Raw genomic sequence first — 22,149 nt, forward strand, 5'->3', positions numbered from 1 at the left:
AAAAGGCTCAGTGCCTGCCAGTTAGGGCAGAGGGCTGGAGTGGGATTCTAGAGCTTGACTACTCCCGGGGTTAAGTACTGCTTCCAGAAACTTCTGACTCCAGGTGTAAGAGAGGAAGATTGTCTGGAAATACACTCTCAAAGTGAACAGCAAAAACGCTGGACAGAATAGAATTAGAACTAGGGTCTCAAGCATGCTAGGCAAGTGCTCTGCCCCTGAGCCACACCCCAGTCCACACGGGGGATTCTAGGCAGGGGCTCTACCACTGAGTCACGTCCCAGCCCCTCACTGGGGGATTCTAGGCAGGGGCTCTACCACTGAGTCACACCCTAGTCCACACTGGGGGATTCTAGGCAGGGGCTCTATCACTGAGCCACACCCCAGCCCCTCACTGGGGGATTCTAGGCAGGCATGAAGATAAATGGGATTTCGGAGACAGAACACTCAAAAAGAAAAAGGCACACAAAATAGGGTGGGGGTGTCCCAAAACACAGGGTTTACTTGAACCTTTTGCTGGATATCAGTGTGAGAGGTGAGACCTCACGAGGACAGACAGACAAAGAACAACCCTGTTCACACAGGGAGGGAATCCCATCTGTAACTCCAGTTCCAGAGGATCTGATGCTCTCTTCTGCCCTCTCTGGGCATTGTACACACGAAGGACACACAAAACAGGGAGGCATAATTGCCATCCACATAAAATAAACAAAATTTCACACACATACACACAAATAAAATGATGGGCAAGCTACACAATGTAAACACTAGGCATCCAGAAGCTGTAGTGCAGCGCTGACCTCAGAACAAGCTACACAATGTAAGCACTAGGTATCCAGAAGCTGTAGTGCAGCGCTGACCTCAGAACAAGCTACACAATGTAAACACTAGGTATCCAGAAGCTGTAGTGCAGCGCTGACCTCAGGACAAGCACTGGGGCCAGGACCAAGAGACAGGATCTGATGACAGAGGGGACAGTTCAGGAGGACGGAACAGTCCCACATATCAGTGCCCATAATTACAGATTTTAAAATTCAAAGTGGGGCTGGCAAGGGACAGCCCAGCGGGTCAAGGCATTTGTCACCAAGCTTGATGAGGTCCCACATGGTGGTAGGAGAGAATAAGCTGTCCTCTGAGCTCCACATGTGCTCCGCGGCACACGCAAACCTCTTGGTAAATAAGGACAATCTTTCTTTGTTTGTTTTTAAGACAGTGTTCCGGGGCTGGAGAGATGGCTCAGAGGTTAAGAAGCACCGACTGCTCTTCCTGAGGACCCGGGTTCAATTCCCAGCATCCACATGGCAGCTCACAACTGTCTGAAGATTCAGTTCCAGGGGATCTGACACCTTCACACCAATGCACATAAAATAAAGTTAAAAAAAAAAAAAAAGACAGTGTTTCTCTGTGTATTCCAGGCTGCCCTGGAACTCGCTCTGTAGATCAGGCTGGCCTCAAACTCACAGAGATCCACCTGCCTCTGCCTGTCGAGTGCTGGGATTAAAGGGATGCACCACCACTGCCCAGCAATAAAGACAAAATTTTTTTTTTTTTTTTTTTTTTTTTTTTTGGTTTTTCGAGACAGAGTTTCTCTGTGGTTTTGGAGCCTGTCCTGGAACTAGCTCTTGTAGACCAGGCTGGTCTCGAACTCACAGAGATCCGCCTGCCTCTGCCTCCCAAGTGCCGGGATTAAAGGCGTGCGCCACCACCGCCCAGCTGACAAATTTTAAAAAGCTACAAAGTCTCAAAAAAAGTTATAAAGTAAAAACTGATTACACAATGGAATGTTTTCCTACCCTCTTTCACTGAGGAGCTAGGGCATAGCTCAGTGGTGGAGCCCTGTGGCTCAGTGGTAGAGCCCCTGCCTAGAATCCCCCAGTGAGGGGCTGGGGTATGACTCAGCTGTACAGAACCTGCCAGGAATTCATCAATAAAAGGCTGAGAGTTTAGCTAAGTGGCAAAGTATTTTTCCAAATATCTGGGTTTGACCTCAACAAGAGAGAAAGAAAGAGATGGGGTTGGAAGAGTGAGAGAGAAAGAGAGAAAGCACACCCAAACAACAAAGTAGCCATCTGACAACTGCAGAGCACACAGGGAGACGCCACCACTTCCCTCTCTGTGGTTGATAGGACAGCTGCACAGAGAGATCAGTGAGGAGGCAGACGCCGTGGACAACCTCAAACCACTCACGCTCAATGACATTTCTAGAACATTTCACCCACTAACATTGGAATTCATCTCCAGGAAAGCACAGGGAACATTTCCCGAGACAGACCATATTGCAGAGCCACGGAGCGAGTCTCAATAAATTTAAAAGGATTAAAGACCTACAGTGAATGCTCTCCGACCACAATGGAAGTGAATTAGAAATCAATAACGGAAAGAGCTGGAAAATCCCCAAGTCCTGGCTCCACTGGGCATCTAGCTGGGTGACCTTGAGGCTAGGTGTCCTCACCTGGGCTGGTTGCATCACTGCTGGCTCTGCCACACAGGGTTTTGTGACGACTGGGCTAACCTAAAACACAGACTGTGCTCGGCCCATGCTTACTGTCACTGTCTTAATGACACTGCCTGACTCATGCAGGAGAATAGGTACCCAATGGGGTTGGCTGCAGGACCCTAGTGCAGCCATTTGTTCTTCCCTGGCCTCCCCTGGTAACCCTCCTGCTCTGCCAAGTAAGAGTGGCCAGGCCCTCTTGCAAGTCACAGACTCGAGAGAGCCTCCCAGGCCCCGCTGGCTTAGCAGGCCTTAACAACAACAGGCCTCTGCCTAGCACATATGCAAAACGTTCTGGGTTGGGGGAGAGTGGACAGAAGGATAAATAATACAGCTTCCTGAAAAGCCAAACCTCTGACCCTGACATGACGCCCAGGGATGGACACAATCTCTTTACACCCACCTCATGGGCCAATGTAATTCACTACCAAGAAATGACCCGGTGGCTGCCCAGCACACATCAGGTGTCAGGCTGGACCTTGAGACCGCAACATGGTGGATAGGTGGAGGCAGTGGGCACAGGGTGACAAGGACTGGCTGCTCACTGAGCTCTTTGGACAAGGTAAATTTGGGGTTAGCTGTTAGCACCCAAGAGAATCAGTCCAAGACAGCTGGATCCATGAAGAGGCTCAGACGAGGAGTCTGGAAGTGAGCAGCCCTAGCCCGGTGCATTTAGGTGTGGACTGCAGCAGAGACATGCATCTAGAGGGTGTTTTGTGTTGGGTCAAGTGTGGGGTATTTTGTTAGTTGTTCTGGTTTCTGCCAGTGGGGGGGGCTGACAATGCAAGGCCTGGCCTGAACAACACAGAAAATGGAGGGCACGGCTCCCAAAGCCTGACTCCTCCACGCAGGGAAACATCTATTTCTTACACGGTCATAGTATGAATTGAAATCTCCAGAGCGCAACTCTCACTCAGCTTGAGGGCTGGATGCTGTTGTGTGGAGAACTGCTGAAAAAATATCCACCATTTCTGGAAGTCACATTTAGGACAGAAATTCCACTGGTATTTGAGTCACCAAGACCAGACGCTTGGGCCAGCTGCACCAGGTCCCAGTGATTCGTACCGGCCCCAGCACGTTCCTGTGCCAACACCGAGCGTCAACATCGTTCCAATCAATGACCTTACTTCTCGGCATCCCCTGACTCATTATAAATAGATGTCACCTGTTTTGTTTCTGTCCTCTCTCATATTCGTGCACAAGCATTTGCTTATTGCTCTTATGTTATCCAATCACAGATTACATTACCTAGTCGGGCATGGTGGTGCGTACCTTTAACCCCAGCACTTGGGAGGCAGAGACAGGTAAATTTCTGTGAGTTTGCAGCCAGCCTGGTCTACATAGTGAGTTCCAGTACAGTCAAGGCTACATGGTGAGACTCTTTCTCAAAAAACTAACAAATAATACATCAAACCACCTTTTTTTTTTCTCATTACAACTAGAGCATTGTACTGAAAGCTTTTAAAAAAAAATCTTGTGTATCTCTGTACATGTGAATACAGTGCCACTGGAGGCCAGAAGGGGGCGTTGGATCCCCTGGAGCTGTAGTTACAGGCAGTCGTGACCCTACTAACTTGGGTGCTGAGAACTGAACTTGGGTCCCCTGCAAGAGCAGTACACGCTTTCTCAATCACTGAGCCATCTCACCAGCCCTAAAAAAAAAATCAAATATCACCTCAGGACGTAAAAGCATTAAAATAATATTAGTTACGGAAAGGGGGTCTGCAAACACTGCTGGTGCCAGTGGATTCACGGCAGGGTGGGGAGAAGGCAGTGGGCAATGTGAAGCTGAAGCTGAGGACTGAAGTGCCAGCAGACGCTAGCAGGGGGCAGTAGCGGGGGCACACATGCTGTCTGAGCTAAGGCAGTGACTGGACATATGGATACAATGGTCATATGTAAAATGACGGTTGAGCGGAAGGGGAGAAGCCTTGCTGCTAGCTGGATCAGGCTGAGGGCTTCTTGACAGGAGGGTGTGGAGCCGGTAGCTGAGAGGCCCAGAGACCTTTCTGGACACTGAGGTGTAAAGGTAGGCAGGACTCAGAGAGCAAGGAGAGTGAGGTCAAGGGATTATCCACTTCCCGAAGAGTGACCAAGGGAGAGCCTTTTTGTAGTAAAGGACAGCATTTGGGCATGCTGATTTCTGAGGCCGACCTGTCTTCAGGTATTGAGGTTGCAGGTATGGCTACAGGAGACTGTGGGCTGAGTGAACACTGCCCAGGAGGCATGTTCTGACCAGGGCCCACGACGTCCCCTAGGATGACAGCATCGATGCCCTACAGTCCTCCTGCAGGATGGTGGGAGCCTGGCCTGTAGTCACTGTCACTGAGTCACATGAGGAGACGAACAGTGCTGCTGAATGAGCAGAATTTGTGAGAGGATGAGGGGTGTGGAAGAGCATGAGGCCGGGCAAACAGCTGCAGGGAGCGATGACCAGAATGGGAGAGGGTAGGGAATGGCTGGTTAGACAGCACGGCCCTCAAGCAGCAGACCCAGGCTGAGGAGGAAGAAGTTGGGCTCACAGAGCGGAGACCACTGGCTCCGTGCCTTTAGACTCACATCTGCCCCTCAACCCTTGGAAAACATCGACCTTTCAGAGCATGGTAAATGGGACTCTGGAGATATTAAGGGCTAAGACGAGGAAGTGATCCTAGACCATGCAGACAGGCCAGGTGAACACAAGTGTGTGGATGTGGAAGCAAATCAGAAGTGAGACTAATGGAAAAGCAGTATAATTTTGGGTTCTTCAAAGGTTGAGGCAGGAGGGCTGACAGCTCAAGGCAAGCTGGGGCTACAGAGTGAATTCCAGACAGGCATAAGCAGCTTGGTGAGAACTTGTCTCAAAATACAAGAACAAAAATTTGGCTAGTGCTATGGCTCAGTGGTAGATCCCCTGCCTAGAATCCCCCAGTGAGGGGCTGGGGTGTGGCTCAGTGGTAGAGTCCCTGCCTAGAATCCCCAGTGAGGGGCTGGGGTGTGGCTCAGTGGTAGAGCGTCTGCCTAGAATCCCCAGTGAGGACTAGGAGTGTGGTTCATTGGGAGAGCCCCTGCCTAGCATCGCCCAGGGGGTAAGCAGCACTCCTGCTCAGCATGCACAAACCCCTAGCTTCAATATCTAGCTTTGCAAAAATAAATAACAAGAGAGAGATTTGATGAAGTTATGTTAATTTTTTGTTTGTTTGTTTGATGAACTAGGCCAAAGGTCAGAGAATACAAGAGGATTGTAAAAGCTGGAAAAGATGACTCTTAGCCTTGTGAGATCTACGGCATGGACCACATGGTGACCACTGCTGCTTGACAAAGTTCCAGCATTTCAACATTGCAGACCACCATTCTCCAGAACCTTTTAACTTTCATTTTTAATGATTCTCACTATTAGTGCCTTTCCCTTTGGGAAATTTTGTGCAGGGCTTTGGTAAAGGATGAAAATGTGTACAATGGTAGCCTCTCTATTCTTTGGAAAAAAATGCCTACCACTGACCCAGTAACCAGGAATCCCATTGTGCCCTCCGAATTACACCAAGAACAGGAACATTGGATTTACTACACACGCCGGAACCCCAAGGATGAAAAGCCTACAATTCAGATCCAGAGCCTGAGGCCATTAAGGGCAAGAGTTCAGCTAATGAGTGTAGAGGAGTCAGAATGGTACAATATAATGGAAAAAGACATCAGGACTGTCTCCTTTGGGAGCGGTAAGAGGGGCACAGGTCCATATAGTAAGACTAAGAAACTGTATTCAATAGAGAGTCTGCTCCCCAGAAGAAGTCCTTTTCCCAAAGTCAGGCATTTGGATAAGGGTCTCCAATCCTTCAGGGGTTTGAGGAAATGTCCTGCTTGCTAACAGTCCTTCTTATCTCCAGCAAGAGGAACTTGCAGCCCTTTCGTTAACCTGACAGGTGCCTTTTACTATGGTCAAGGCTAAATTCCTCAGCCCCAGATCTCAAAACACACCCCAGTTTACAGCCCCGTCTCTCGCCTAATCCTTTGCGCAACTACAGAGAATTAATGGAGAATTCTCTTTTCAATTAAATGCTGCTGGCAGGCAACCTGGTTCACCCCCATCCCCAGCAACTCTACTCATGCTTTTGGGACCTGAACCCCAGCCAAAGCAGGTCTCTGACAGATGTGGTTTGGGTTTCTGACCTCCAGAACCATAAGACAATACATTTGTGTCATTTTTTAAAATAATTGACTTATTTTTATGTGCACTGGTGTAAGGGTGTCAAATCCCCTGGAACTTGAGTTCCAGACAGTTTTAAGCTGATGTGTGGGTGCTGAGAACTGAACCTGGCTCCTCTGGAAGAACTGTCAGTGCTCTTAACCCCTGAGCTGCCTCTCCGGCCCCACTTGTGCCATCTTAAAGCACTACATTGGTGGTGATCTTTGTAGCAGACAGGAATGAACACAGAGGTACTGTCTGGATTTCTGTTTTTCCAGTGCTGGGTATTAAACACAGGGTCTTGAGCACACCAGGCAAGTGTACACTGCGCTGTATTTCTAGGCCCCATCCCTCCTCTTTTTAAGACAAGGTTTCCTGTAGCTGAGGCTATCCTCAAACTCAGTACAACCAAGGATGCACTTGAAGGATGCTCTGCCTGTAACTCCCAGTGCAGAGAACACAGGTGTGTACCACCAGACCCTGTTTACGCACTGATGGGAACTGAAGCCAAGTCTTCACGCAGGCAGAGCAGGCACTTCACCACCAACCGAACTCTATCCTCCCATGCCTTGGCTGCTTGTTTGTTTACTGTTATTATATGTGTGCGTGTGTGTGTGCGTGTGTGTGTGTGTGGTGTGTGTGTGTGTGTGTGTGTGTATGATGTGCACACCAGTGTGTATGTGGAGGGCAGAACTCTGTAGTTGATTCTCTCCATCTTCCTGTGGGCTCTGAGATTGAACTCAGGCTGACAGGCTCACAGCACAGCATCTGTGCCCACTGGGCCATCTCTTTGGCCTTCTAGTTAAGTTACCGAGCTGTAAGTTCAGTGAGGGACCCTGTTTCTAATAATAAAGTGGAGAGCAACAGAGACAATGGTCAGTGTCAGCCTCTGGTATCCGCACACTCTTGCACACACAACTGCATGTATGCATATATGCCCACACACATCCATCACATCCATCACACACAATAAAATACAACAAAAAAAATCCAAACAAACAAAAAGAAACTCACGACTGCCTCTATACGTACACACACTTGTGCATACACATGAATACACACACAAAATAAGTAAATAAACAAATATTTTTTTTTAAATGCAGGCCAGGCATGAGCTGTAGCTAGCATGAACTTCTGAGAGCATGTCCCAGGAGAAAATGAATCTTATCCCTACTCTAAATCTCTGGAACAAGCAGGGCAATGTCACAGACAGCGATAGCAACGCTCCTCTGGTCATGTCAGCACAGGCGACTCACTGACGCCCGAGCCATGGGCCCTTCCCTTTGCTCACATGCTCAGGATGAAATTGGTCTCCTGTACATGCTGGTCAAGTACTCTACCACTAAGCCATAGCCCTAATCCTTGGTATTTTTGGACGCTGTCTTATCAGTAGCCCATGGTGACCTTGAACTTGATATTTAAGGTCAGGCTACTCTCAAACTCACAATTCTTCTGTTCCAGCCATCGTCAAATGCTTATAAACCTGACAGACCTTTCTGTCTAATTTTTCAGATGAGGGAGCCCGAGGCAAAGAGAGGAGACATCCCCTACCCAAGGCCATAGAGACGGTGGGCAACTGTTGATGTTGGGCTCTTCAATTGCATAGCATGGAGGGCACCGGGAACTCGCTAGGCAGAGTACAGCAGCCCCTCTATCCCTGAATGGAAGCCTCCCAACCCTGACAGTGTAGTACAATGGGGCTCACCAGACTCCGCTGACACAGCGCGTGGACAGCGCCCGGGGCATGATCTCTGAGCCCTGTTGCATGAAGCCACCCACAGGGAACCAGAGGCTGTTGCCCAACGTGTACTGGTTCTCCAGGATATGGGGACGCGCCCGAAGGCATGGGTGAGGATTGTACCACTCGTAAGGGCTCAGCCTGTGGAGAGATGAGTGGGTGGGTGAGGCGGAAGTGCAGAAAGGAGACTGGAAGAGGCAGGAAAAGAGTGTTGGACACATGCAGAAAAGGGGGAGGGCAGATAGCAGAGATGCTAACACATCACGGAAGTAGACTTTGCAGTGGAGGCAAGAGGAGAGAAGCAGAGAGAAAATGAAGGAAAGAGAACTGCCGAAGCCCAAATCAAACCCCTGAGGGGGAAGAGAGAAACAGACAGGGCAAGAAAGACAGGAAGGCAGGTATAGGGCACCCATGGCAGCGACAGAGGGACAGTGCTGGTGGTCTGTGCGTTGGACTCCGGCCTCTCTCCCCACCCGCTCCCCAGTAGCCGGTGGTCCACTCACCTGGCAGCCAGGAAAAGGACACAGCTGACAGCAAGGTAGGCAAGAAGCATGAAAAGCCACACAGCAGGGGAGAAGGGGTCCAGGAAGGAGAAATAGCCAGGCTTGCGGCCCTAGGGATGGAGAGAACAGTGAGAGCAGCTACCCCTGCCACAAGCGGTGTGCTCAGCCCCTGCATCCTCCAGAAACTTCGAAGTCCAACCAGCCCGCCAACCCCAGATCCACTTAAGCCCATCTCTAGTCACCCTCCCCACCCCCAGCCCTGGAAATGTACCATGTGCACTCTGTAGAGGATGCTGATCCCCAGGGTCATGAAGGGCTTGGAGAAGTCGATGACTTTCTCCCGCTCCGCGGTGATGGTGAAGGCTGCCACAGCCAAGTCTGCCTTCTGCTGGAGGGGAAGCAGATAGGACGGAGGGAGGGAGGCAGGAGACACAGGTGGGCAGTTAGGGACACTAGAGGTACCTCCGTGAGAGTCAGAGCTGAGACTGGCCGCAGCTCTATCCCAGTCCCCCTGGCCTGCTGGCTCCTAATGCTACTATGGTCAGGTCCATTGCAGCAGCCCTGCTTTTGTTTTGTCATGAGAAAGTCCCATTTTGCTCAGGCTAACCTTGAACTCATTATATAGTCAAGGCTAGCATTGATCTCCTCTTCCTCCCTAAGCCTCCTGAATGCTAGCATTACAAGCTTCACCTCCTAAATGTTAGCATTCAGGCTGACAGCCTTATTATTATTATTTGTCCCCCCCCCCCTCGACTGGGTACCTATAGCTTTAAAGCCTGTCCTAGAACTCGCTTTGTAGGCCAGGCTGGCTTCGAACTCAAAGAGATCCGCTTGCCTCTGCCTCCTGAGTGCTGGGATTAAAGGCATGAGCCACCACTGCTCAGCTAACAGCCTTGTTTTTAAAGCCCCCCCCCACACACACCTTGCTGCTGTTACCCTGCATCCTCATGAGGAAGCAGGAGATTAGTGTCCAAGCCACCGGGTCTCTGGCTTGTGCTGGGACCTTGGTTTCAATAAATGGTGTTTATTAATTGCTTACCAGAATGGATAGAAGTGTTTTGCTTTGTTTTTGGTGGTGTCAATGTGTGTACACATGTTCATGTGTGTGGATGGGGATGTGTTATATGCAAATGTGCTCTCTCTCTCTCTCTCTCTCTCTCTCTCTCTCTCTCTCTCTTTTCGAGACAGGGTTTCTCTGTGTGTCCCTGGCTGTTCTGGAACTTGCTCTGTAGACCAGGCTGGCCTCGAACTCACAGAGATCTGCCTACCTCTGCCTCCCGAGTACTGGAATTAAAGGGGTGTGCCACCACCACCTCCTGGCTCCACCTTACTTTCTGAGGCAGGGTCTCTCACTGAATCTGGAGCTCAGTGGTTCAGTTACACAGCCTATTGATCAAGAGCCATGAATCATCCAGTCTCTTCTTCCCAGGCACTGCTGCTGTTCCTGGCTTTATAAGTGTGCGGGGATCTGAACTCAGGTCCTCACACTTGTGTGGAGAGGACTCTACCCACCGGGCCATCTCCTCACTCCCTGGACAGGACTTCCTCCTGATCCTCTCTGTCTCACCCAAAGCTCTCTGGGGCATGGCTAGTTCCATTTACAGATGGGGGAGTCTCAGAGAGGCATGGGAGCAGCTGGGACCATGCAGTGGGTGTAACCACGAATCTCCTGCTCCAGCAGGCACCATGATCTAGACAGTGTCTGAAGGACACACAGAGCTAGGGTCCAGCTCAGCCGCAATGATCTTGAGGAAGGCTGCATACTTCTGGTGGGGAGGAGTGCTGTGGGATAGGTCCGAAGGAGTAAAGCATGGGACAGACAGAAGGGTGTAGGCTGGGCTGTCCTGACCTGCAGGGAACTCCTTTCTGCATGAACTCAGTGATCCTACAGGATCGTGTCACTTTGGGGACATCAGCCAGCTGTTAGCCGAGGGCTGACACAAAGCAGGGAAGTCTGTATCTCACACGCGGGCATGCTCACACGTGCTGCACCTCACACACAGACATGCTCACACGTGTTGCATCTCACATGCAGACATGCTCACATGTACTGCACCTCACACGCGGGCATGCTCACACGTGCTGCACCTCACACACAGACATGCTCATAGGTGCTGCACCTCACACACGGACATGCTCACACGTACTGCACCTCACACGCGGGCATGCTCACACGTGCTGCACCTCACACACAGACATGCTCACACGTGCTGCACCTCACACACAGACATGCTCATATGTGCTGCACCTCACACACAGACATGATCACACGTGCTACACCTCACACGCAGGCTTGCTCACATGTACTGCGCCTCCACGCGGGCATGCTCACTCATACTGCATCTCACACGTGGGCATGCTCACATGTACTGCATCTCACACATGCTGCACCTCACACACGGACTACACCTCACACACAGGCATGCTCACATGTACTGCATCTCACACGTGGGCATGCTCACACATACTGCATCTCACACACGGACATGCTCACATGTGCTGCACCTCACACACGGACATGCTCACACGTGCTGCACCTCACATGCGGGCATGCTCACACGTGCTGCACCTCACACGCAGGCATGCTCACATGTACTGAATCTCACATGTGGGCATGCTCACTCACACTGCATCTCACACGCAGGCATGCTCACATGCGGGCATGCTCACACGTGCTGCACCTCACACACAGGCATGCTCACATGTACTGCATCTCACATGTGAGTATGCTCACTCATACTGCATCTCACACGCAGGCATGATCACACACGGACATGCACACACATGCTGCACCTTACACGTGGGCATGCTCACGCATACTGCATCTCACACACACTGTCCAGTCATTTCTACAGCACAGCGGGCTTCGTGCACTATGACTATGCATGTGCTGAGATGCTGGCCAACAGTGACACACACATGGCTCGTGGGGCCATGACAGACACATGTAACAGGGGCACACAGTGACATCTCTCAGTTGAGCAACAGAACAAGTAGAGTGGGTACAGGGAATGTAGAGCATTGCTTCTGCCCCACTCCCATGACTGTAGGACCTCAAGCAGGGGGTTCATGTGTCTAGACCTTGGTTCATTGTTCTGCAAAGAGGGGTTTGGTCATCAGGACACAGCTGTGCCCCTCCCCACACTTCAATTTCATATCCTGGACTTCAGCCAGGAGATTCCCAAACCCAAATTTGGGAAGAGAGCTTGTCCTGGGGGCTGAAGCTGAGAACACAAGAGGCATAGCAGTCCAGGCAGAAAGAAAGTGGGCAGTAGCAGGGAGGGTGTGTCCTTAGGAAGGCTGGGACTGGGAAGATAGGGTTCAGGGCCCTAGAGAGTGTATCAAGAAGGGAGGACACAAGCCAGGATTGGAGCCCATGGTGTGATGACCTCCATAACTGAGAGTGGCGTTAAACCCAAGAAAGAACAGGCACATGTAATTCAAGGTCAGAGAAAGATGCCACAAGCCCAAAGGACAATCATAAGAGAGGCGGATCTCTGTGAGTTCAAGGCCAGCCTGGTCTACAGAGTGAATTCCAGGATAGTCAGGGCTACACAGAGAAACCTTGTCTCAAAAACAAAACAAGAAAAAAAAATCAAAATTCAAAGTCAGCGATGGAGAGGTAGCTCAGCCCGGAAAGTGCTGCATCTCACACGCAGGCATGCTCACATGAGGACCGCAGGCATGGCCAGCATGAGGACTGGGTGAAATCCCTGGAACTGTGTGCAAAAGCTGGGCATGGTGGAATTCGTTTGTGACCACAGCATCAGGGAGGTGAGGACAGGTGGATCCCTGGGGCTCAGAGGTCAGGCAGAGCAGTGTAGCCGGTGAGTCCAGGCTGGTAAGAGTGCCTGTCTCAAATGAGGTGGATAGCATTTCTGAAGATGATGCTCAAAACAAGACAGGGTGTGGTGATGCCCAACTTTAATCCTAGCACTCGAGAGGCAGGCAAAGGCAGGGGAATCTCTCAAGATCAGCCTGGTCTATACGATGAGTTTCAGGCTAGCCAGGGATACACAGTGAGATCCCATTTAAAAAAATTAAATAACTTAAAAACCCAAACCAGAAACAAACGAATCTAAGGTCAAGGAAGGAGCAAATAGGCCCCAGTGGAATCCAGGGCCAGGGAGAGAGAAGGCAGATCAAGGACAACTCACTCTTCATGTCTGGAAGAAACCACCCTGATCTGCTAATGACCCAGAGCCGAGAGACACAGCACAGGTTCAACGAGGACTGCAGGATGAGTGAGAAGTAGCCTAATACATCTGAGGTACAGGAGACAGCTCAGCCTGAGGCATAACCAGAGGAGGTGTGTGGTGGTGTACATAGGGATTCCTGAGGACCGAGAGTGGGAGCGTTCATCCTTTTTTCTAAACTGGTCACATGTGCGAATAAGGTGAACCGGTGTGGGAACCATCATGACTAACACAGGGATCCTATCGTGTGTGTGTGTGTGTGTGTGTGTGTGTGTGTGTGTGTGCGCGCGCGCATCAGTAACAGTGCTTCCAGGGTGGCTCCGGACCCTTTCAGATATACCCCAGTGTTCTATGGTCCTTATGCGAACTGTTTGGGGATCCCCTTTCTCCCCAGAAAGCCTGTAGGGTTCCTCTTTGCTCTCTGCCCATCTCTTGTGGCTCAGCAGCCTCTTTGTACACCTGCCTCAGACCCCCCACACCTGCTGCTTCTTTCTCCTGCTCTGCTCGGGAATCCTCCCAGGTCCACTCCTCCCCATCTCCTTCACCCAGGTCTATGGTCTACACTCCCCAGTGCTTTTCCTGGTAGCCACACTTGCTCCCAGCACCCTCCCATCTCTCACAAAGTGCACATTCACTCCCCAGATATAAGCTATAGGGATGTCTCCTGTTCAAAACACATCACGAGGCTGGAGAGATGACTCAGTAGTTAAGAGCGTGGGCTGCTCTTCCAGAGGACCAGGGTTCAATTCCCAGCATCTACATGGCTGTTACAACTGTCTGTAACTCTAGGTCCAGGGGATCTGACACCTTCTGACCTCTGTGGACATCAGGCATCCACGTGGTGCACGTATCTACATGCAGGCAAAATACTCACACACATGAAATAAATAAACCTTAAGAACAAACAAACTGGGCTGGAGAGATGGCTCAGTGGTTAAGAGCATTGCCTGCTCTTCCAAAGGTCCTGAGTTCAATTCCCAGCAACCACATGGTGGCTCACAACCATCTGTAATGAGGTCTGGTGCCCTCTTCTGGCCTGCAGACATACACACAGACAGAATATTGTATACATAACAAATAAATAAATATTTTAAAAAAACAAACAAACTAATACACACACACAACGGCTTCCCCTATCACTCGGGAAGAGCTAGCCTCCTGTCTTGCTGGCACGCCTACATACACGGTCCTCTACCGAGTTTGCTCTAGCCACTGTGGCCTGCTTTTTGCTCTTGAACTCTGTAGACAAATTCCCTACTGCAGGGCCTCCCTGGCTCTTCCTTACCACCAGCAGCTAAAAAACAAACTCATGATCAAGGAGGAAAAAGACGGTTCTCAGCAACAGCTGACTCCTCAGTGTCGAGGAGTCAGGCCTCCGGGAGCCCAGCTCACCTCCGTCCCAGCCCTCTTCTCTCACATTACCCTTGCTGATTTTGCTTTCTCTTAAGTGTCTGTCTAGCAATGTGTTAGGATTCACTCAGGAGGCAGAGGCAGGAGGATCTCTGTGAGTGCAAGGTCACCCTGGTCTGCAACAAGCAGTTCCAGGCCAAACAAGGCTCTAGAGTGAAATCTGTCTTTTTTCAGAAGGGAAATGATCCCAGCCATTCCTCCAAAGCCCCCCCAGATAGCTCAGACATCCCTTAACCTCAGTAGCTTAAATTACAAAATGTCTGTTCACTTCTGTGCCTCTATTACTAAACTTCTAAGGTAGGGCTGTGTCATTTGTCTGTGGCAATTGCACAGAGACCAGGTCAGAGCAGGGGGCTGATGTATCTCATCTCCCAGAATCCTTTGCTAAAGCCTGGAACATCACCGCAGTCTCCTGGACCTCCAAGTTGCCTCCTCTCCTCCGTACCACCCTGGGACCCTAGTCCCACATTTCCCCATGTACAATACTCCCTCCATGGTCACCATTCTGCAGTTTCCCCAGAGCAGCGTGTTTGGTTCCAGAGTAACTCTATGCAGAGGGACCTTCAGACCCACACGTGAGGAAATAGCATGGGGAGAGTGGCCATTTTGATCTAGTTGACTCTGGGATTTGGAACCACTTGCCCTCTGATGGGGTTTTTCATGCCTACAATTCCCACCCTCCAAAGCTGGGGGCATCTGAAGTCACTGCCAAGTTAGACCCCGCCGTGTTTGCAGGGAGCTCAACACATGGGTGCTGACCAGCCTTGTTCTAAAGGTTTATTTTTATTTTTGTATGAGCATTTGCCTGCATGTATGTGCACCACAGAGACCAGAAGAGGGCACCCGATTCCCGGAACTGGAGTTACAGTTAGGAGTCGCCACATCAGTGGGAGATGAACCTGGGTTCTCTGCCCGGAGGTCGGTCCACGCACATATGTCTCCCTCACCCTGGCTGTAGTCACCACACTCGGCCCTTCTGACTCTGCTCCCAAACACCTGAGGAACGACATCATCCCCTCTGCCACTGACACCGGCTCCTACTTAGAAAGCTCATTTCTGTTCCCCAGATCACTCGGCTGGCAGCCTAAGGGACCCCAAGCTACAACCATCACACCAGTCCTGCTTAAATGCCACAATAACACTCACTCTTCATCTACTGGCCAGCATTCTCAGGCAGCTTTTAAAGCCCGGAGCATCTCTGTCTTCTGCCCCTAAGGGCCTACTTCAAAATTCTCCCATGAGGCTTTGTTCCACCTGCCTTCACCTGCCTGCCTCACCCTTGACCCCCACATGAGGTCACCTGCCCATTCTGCTCGTTCATCCGTTCATCTACACAACACATCTTTAAGTAAGGAAAAGAAAGGGCAGGGGAGAGGCAGGGTAGTGGAGCACATATGACACGCGGGCAGGAAGGGATATGGGAAGTAAGAGGACACAAGGGGAGGACAGACTGACGAGAGGCAAGAGGATCAATAAAAATAAACACTGTAATGAAAAAAAACCATTATTTTGACTAATAACAAAAGAAATGATGGCGGGAGGGTCACCTGGATGCCCCAAAGCCAATAGAAGTCCTCATGACTGTCCCTCTGATCCGTCCAAACCCACATTCTAGGTGCTTACAACCCATGTTACTTCTCCAAATGTTCCAATAGAATCCACCAGTAGGGGGCGCTAGAGGAAGGCTTCGAGGATGCCGGAAGAGGGAAGGCTTGCTCTGCCAGGTCCCACCCACAGGGGGGCACTAAGGGGAAGGCTGCAGGTTGTAGGATGGAGGGTTCGCTCCAGCCTGCCTCCAGATCTCCCTTTCTAGCTTGGGCAGCTGTGGTTCCTTCTTCCTTTCCCTACAGCATCTGCAGAGCTGGCTTCTTGGAGCAGGCCTCCAGGGGGCTGAGTTACAGCTTCTTTGGCCTTCTAAATAGCTCTAGCTTTCCCCTTTGCTGCCAGAACTAGGGATGTGACCACCTTCTGCATGGCACAGGAAAGCAAGGTGCCTTGCAGACCAAGCTTAGCTGGAACATGGCCCCTTTGTTTACATATTGTCCAACTGCATTTCCGTTTGACAGAAAGGCTAAGTGCTTTTATGACCAAATAGCCTGAAAGTCAAATGTTTCCTGTGTGGCTCTTTCCCGGGAAGTCTCTCACTCCTGACTTGGGGGTCTCTCATTCTCTCACTTAGCAAGTCAACAACTTGGTGAGGGTCTGACTGAGGCATAAATGACCCCCAAGTTCCGATGGAGGCTCAGGTCACACAGCCCTCAGACACATGTCCTGTGTGGACCTCAAGGAACCAGGAGGAGTATCTCAAAGGCCAAGTCAGTATGGAGAACATTGGTTTGCCTCCACAAGGGCCCACTGGCACCTGGTCCTGTCCATCTCGGGGGACTGAGCAGCCTGCACACTGCCTTGAGTCTGCTGCACAGCCAGCCTCGCTCCAAATGCAAAGCTGGAAGGGTCCTCTGGTAGACAGGCGGATGGAAGTCACACTATCTAACGTGGTACAAATTGCCACGAACACCCAAACAACCTGCCAAATGTCAACAGCACCAAGCCAAAAGGAGTCCCCTCCTCCGGGTCTAAGTCTGGGTTCTGTGGGACTCTGGGCTCTGAGTTGCTGTCTTTTGACTCCCCGAGTCTTACAGGCAGGAGCTGTTGCCACTTGCTAGTACCGATGGTTGAGCCAGAGCCCAGCCTTGCATGCGTGTGTACATGCCTTCCGTGGTGCTCACGTGTGATCAGAGGACATCTCTCTCTCTACTCTGGGTCCCGAGTCATTGTAGCCATCACCATCGTCACCAACATTTCATCACTGAGCCATCTCACTGGCCCCCTTTACCTTCTATCCTGGGACCAGGTCTTTGCAATCCTCTTGCCTTCGCCATGTGAGTGCCTGGAGTCCAGCTGCCCCACCATGCCGGGCTAGTTAGCAATTCTCTCTTGGGAAGGTGGCTCAGTGGGAAAAGAGCTTGCGTGTGAGAATGGGGAGCCGAGTCAGCTCCCTAACCCACAGAGAGGAGCATCACCTGTCATCTCAGTACCTAGAGGAGGGGACACACAGCTGACTTCATGGGGCTCACTGCCCAGTCAGTCTAGCTGGAAAGTTCAGTTGAGAGGACCCGGGTTCAATGCCCAGCATCCACATGTCAGCTCATACGGACCTGGAACTCCAGTTCCAGAGGATCCAAAGCCCTCTTCTGACTCCCCTGGGCACCAAGCACACATGTGTGGTACACATATATAAGTGCAGGCAAACATTCATACACATAAAATACATTTTTTTCAGAAATAGGGTGTGCAGAGCCAGGCATGGTGACCCCAGCACAGTGGCAAGCAGATAGATCTCTGTGAGTTCGAGGCCAGCCTGGTCTACAAAACAAGTTCCAGGACAGCCAGGACTTTGTTATACAGAGAAATTCTGTCTTGAGAAACAAACAACAACAAATAAGGTAGACAGTGTTAGAAGAGGATACCTCTAGCCTCCAAATGAGCTTTGCATGTACATGAGTCTGTACATATGTGCACGCGCGCACACATCCATTCTACACATCCATACAATTCCATCTGTTTAAACAACTATGAGGCAGGCATGAGTGCATACTCCCACCAATCCCAGCACTTGGAAGATCGAGGGAAGAGATCAAGAGGATAAGGGCTGGGGCTATGGCTCAGTGCATGCATGAGGCTCTATGTTCAATCTGCAGTACACACACATACACACACACACACACACACACACACACCACCCCTCCCTCATATGCCCACTATGATTCTACTGAGTTAAGCAGTTGTTTTTATCTCCAGATTGGTTGTGGCTGATTGATATCAGAAAGACTACTGCTAACCCCGCTAAGGAAACTGCTTTCAGCTCCTTGGATGCAATCAGCACACTGCTGGCCATGCAGCAGTCAGCACAAGACTGTAGGGACCCTGGAGATCAGATTCTACAAAGTCCACATCAGGGCAGAAAGTGGGAACACTGATGTTGCCCTGAGGCAAGGCTCCGACGACATGCACTCAGCTTTGGGAGGTCTTTGGAAATCAGTGTGGATGAAAAGGCGTTTGCCAGGTCACCCATGTGTCTGTCAGTTGTACTGATTTGCTCCAGTAAAGACACTTCATTTGGGGCAGCAACTGCGATTGAGCCATCACCTGATTGCTGGCACAATAACCCACAGTCATTCTCTAGGATCCATCTGTCCTCCCACGAACCAAAGAGGCAGTGATATGGGGGTGGGATCAGTACCTCTGCTCCTTCCGAGCTGCTGATGGTAGGGCTAATCTCTGCAATTCACAGACGATAAAGAACTGCATTAGTGGGGCTGGAGAGATGGCTCAGAGGTTAAGAGCACTGGTTGCTCTTCCAGAGGTCCTGAGTTCAGTCTCAGCACCACCCAGCAACCGCATGGTGTCTCACAACCATCTGTAAATGAAGTATTGCACTCTCTTCTGTGCATGTGGCCTGCAGGCGTACATGCAGAGAGAACACTGCATACATAGTAAATAAATAAATCTTAGAAAAAAAAGAACTGTGTTAGAATTACTATGTAAAGAAAGATAGAGCATCCTAAGGAATAGGTTCTTGCTACCACAGTGGCCCCGGTTCCCTGGGCCAGTGCTCAGGACACTAACCTGGGGTTCTACAAGCTTACAGAAATTCACATGAATTTCAACCATACAGCCAGGAACTGAGAAAACACAAGGTGGAGCCATCCCCCTATCACACGCTTTCTGGAAAACTCCATCTGACCCCATCAGCCCTACCTCAGTCCGGCAGGCAAAGCAAGAATAATCTAAATCAAAATGTTTCGCTTTTTACCAAGACGGCAGGGGGCAGCCTACAAAAGCAGTGACAAGGATGGCTGCAGTCCTTCTGAAAAGCAGTTCAATAATTATACAATAAAGCCACAAAAAGCATCTGTCTGTCATCTGTCTTTGCTCTACCACTGAGCTACATTCCCAGCCCTCATCTAGTCTTTTAAGGACAGGGTCTCACTGTGTAGCTCTGGCTGGTCTGGAACTGGCTGTGTAGACCAGGCTGACCTGAAACTCAGAGACCCACCAGTCTGCTCTGCTGGGGTCAGCGGTGTGCACCGCCACGCTCTGCTACCTGGCCATTCTATACAGAGAATCTGCCGGGAAAACAGTAAGGGGTTGGGAATGGTGGTGCGGGGGTCTACTATCTCAGCTCTCAGGAGGTAGAGGTAGAGAATCAAGAGTTCAAGGTCATCCCCAGCAAGTCCCAAGGCCAGCCTGGACTATGTGAGACTGTACCTCAAAAATGAATTAGGCTGGGCAGTGGTGGCACACATTTTGATTCCAGTATCCAGAGGCAGAGGCAGGCCAGATCTCTGTGAGTGTAAGGCCAGCTTGGTCTATAAAGTGAGTTCAGGTCAGTCAGGGCTGTTGCACAGGAAAACCCTGTCCAAAAACAACCAACCAAACAAACAAAAAACCAGCCAGGTGTGAGGGTGCACGCCTTCAATCCCAGGAAGCAGATGTAGACGGATCTTGGCGAGTTTGAGGTCAGCCTGGTCTATATAGCGAGTTCAAGGACAACCAGGGCTACACAGAGAAACCCTGTCTTTTTTTTTTTTTTTTTTTCAAGACAGGGTTTCTCTGTGGCTTTGGAGCCTGTCCTGGAACTAGCTCTGTAGACCAGACTGGTCTCAAACTCACAGAGATCCGCCTACCTCTGCCTCCCGAGTGCTGGGATTAAAGGCATGCGCCACCGGAAACCCTGTCTTAATAGAGCAAAAAGGATGAAAGAAAAGAAGCTGAGTGTAGTGACTGGCACGCGTAGCCCGCTTACTCCTGAGGGTGAGGCAGGAGGATCACTTGAGTTCAGGATTTACATGGACAACATAGCAAGACCCCATCTCAAAGAAAAGATCAAGGGAAGAGAGAAAGGAAGCGATGGGAAGGAGGAAAGAGGGCTGGAGAGGTGGCTCAGGGTTGAGAGCATCGGCTGCTCCTGCAGAGGGCCCAGGTTCCATTTCAGCAGCCCTATGGCATCACAGTCTGCTTTTAACTTCAGTTCCAGAGAATCCACAGCCCTCTGCTGGCTTTCACAGGCACCAGATACACATATATAGAAAGTTGTTTTTTTTTTTTTAAAAAAAAAAACAACTCTATTTAAAATGCTAAGTAAGTAAAATAAATAAATAGATATCTGCATGTTGACTGCAGCCATGTATCATTCTGTTTAGGTTAAAAAAGTCAGGTACTATTTTGGGCCGTCCTCGTTGGCACGGCTTCTTTTCAGATTGATAATATCTACTGTTGGCAAGCGCTCAGGAAACTTGACATTCTCCTGCGCTTTTGGTGGGAATATAAATTGGTGGAACCTTTCTGAACAGCCATTTGGCAGTATGTACAATTTCTGTTCTTTGACCCGGCCCTCCTACTTCTCACAATGTATCCCTCAGGAACATTCCCACAAACCCACAGGCCAAGTTCAGAGGGACAGAGGCCGTGCCAGCGAATACCAGCCACCCAGCCGGCTATCAATAGGGGATAGGCTTAATAACTCATGTGCCAGCCATAAACGGAATTCCCCGGTATTCCTCTCAGTTTCAAACAAATACTGGCATCCAAACGCAATTATTCTTTCTCACCCTGACCACTGCATGGTGGGAAGACGATGGACCGTCCATTCGGCTGCTCCAGCCAAGCGCCAGGCAACCTGACTCCCTCCCACGCACACCCAGTGTGGCTGCACACCTGGTACGCTAGCCCCAGTCACGTAACCTAGGTCTGAGCCTCCTCTCGTCCAACAGTCTCCCACACAAGCCGTCTGCTGCTTCCCCTCCAGTAGCTGTTTCCCAAGAGAACAGCCAGACTATACACGTCCCTCTAGCAATTTAAAAAGACTCAAGTGGTCTGTTTGGTTAAATGTCGGGCTATGAAAAGGAATGTAAGAGAAGACTTGGTGGGAGGTGCTGTCAAGCCTGCCGACCTGAGTTTGATCCCTGGAACCTACACGGTAGAAAGAACTGACTTCTCTGAGTTGTTTTCTGACTTCCACTTGTGTGGCATGGCACCCGTGTACATGCATGCACGCGCACACACACACACACACACACACACACACACACACACACAAAGAAAAAAAGAAAAAAATAGTTTTAAAAAGAACTGTGGTACTGATAGTTGTGATAATGTAGAAGACCCTCAAAACAACACGCTACGATGCTGGAGAGATGGCTCAATGGCTAAGAGCACCAGCTGCTCTTTCTAGGTTCAGTTCCTAGCACCACACTATTTGGTGGCTCACAATCAGTTGTAACTCCAGCTCTAGGGGGCTCTGACACCCTCTTCTCACCATCACAGGCACTGCATACACGTGGTACACAGGCACACACGCAGGCAAAACACTCACACGCTTGGATAAATAAAAATACTCACATACTCGAATAAATAAAAACGTTTAAAAAAATCACGAGTGAAAGAAACCAGATTTGACAGTCTGTATGTTGGAGAACCTCACTTATATGAAGTATCTGTAACAGGTAACTCCATAGAGATGAAAGAGGATTGGTTTCCAAGCCTAAAGTGGTGGAGAGGGGATGGGGAATGATTACTTTTTTAATATTTATTTACTTATTATGTGTATGTCTGCAGGCCAGAAGAGGGCACCAGACCTCATTACA

At 50.2% G+C, this 22,149-nt stretch overlaps 1 protein-coding gene across 3 annotated transcripts in view; it reads right to left on the reverse strand.

The window, feature by feature from the left end:
- Grik5 (glutamate ionotropic receptor kainate type subunit 5) overlaps positions 1 to 22,149 on the reverse strand; it is a 69,243-nt gene that overhangs the window by 9,352 nt on the left and 37,742 nt on the right. For 2 of the 3 annotated variants that reach the window (XM_057751850.1, XM_057751833.1), the window contains exons 13-15: positions 9,166 to 9,282; positions 8,895 to 9,004; positions 8,359 to 8,532 (exon numbers count right to left, since the gene is read on the reverse strand). In XM_057751850.1, coding sequence (XP_057607833.1) covers positions 8,359 to 8,532; positions 8,895 to 9,004; positions 9,166 to 9,282 — 401 coding nt within the window. The remainder of the gene's footprint in view (positions 1 to 8,358; positions 8,533 to 8,894; positions 9,005 to 9,165; positions 9,283 to 22,149) is intronic. The other variant, XM_057751843.1, reaches the window with a different exon arrangement.

This window comes from Chionomys nivalis, chromosome 2 (genome assembly GCF_950005125.1).
Source record: "Chionomys nivalis chromosome 2, mChiNiv1.1, whole genome shotgun sequence".
Lineage (NCBI taxonomy): Eukaryota > Metazoa > Chordata > Mammalia > Rodentia > Cricetidae > Chionomys > Chionomys nivalis.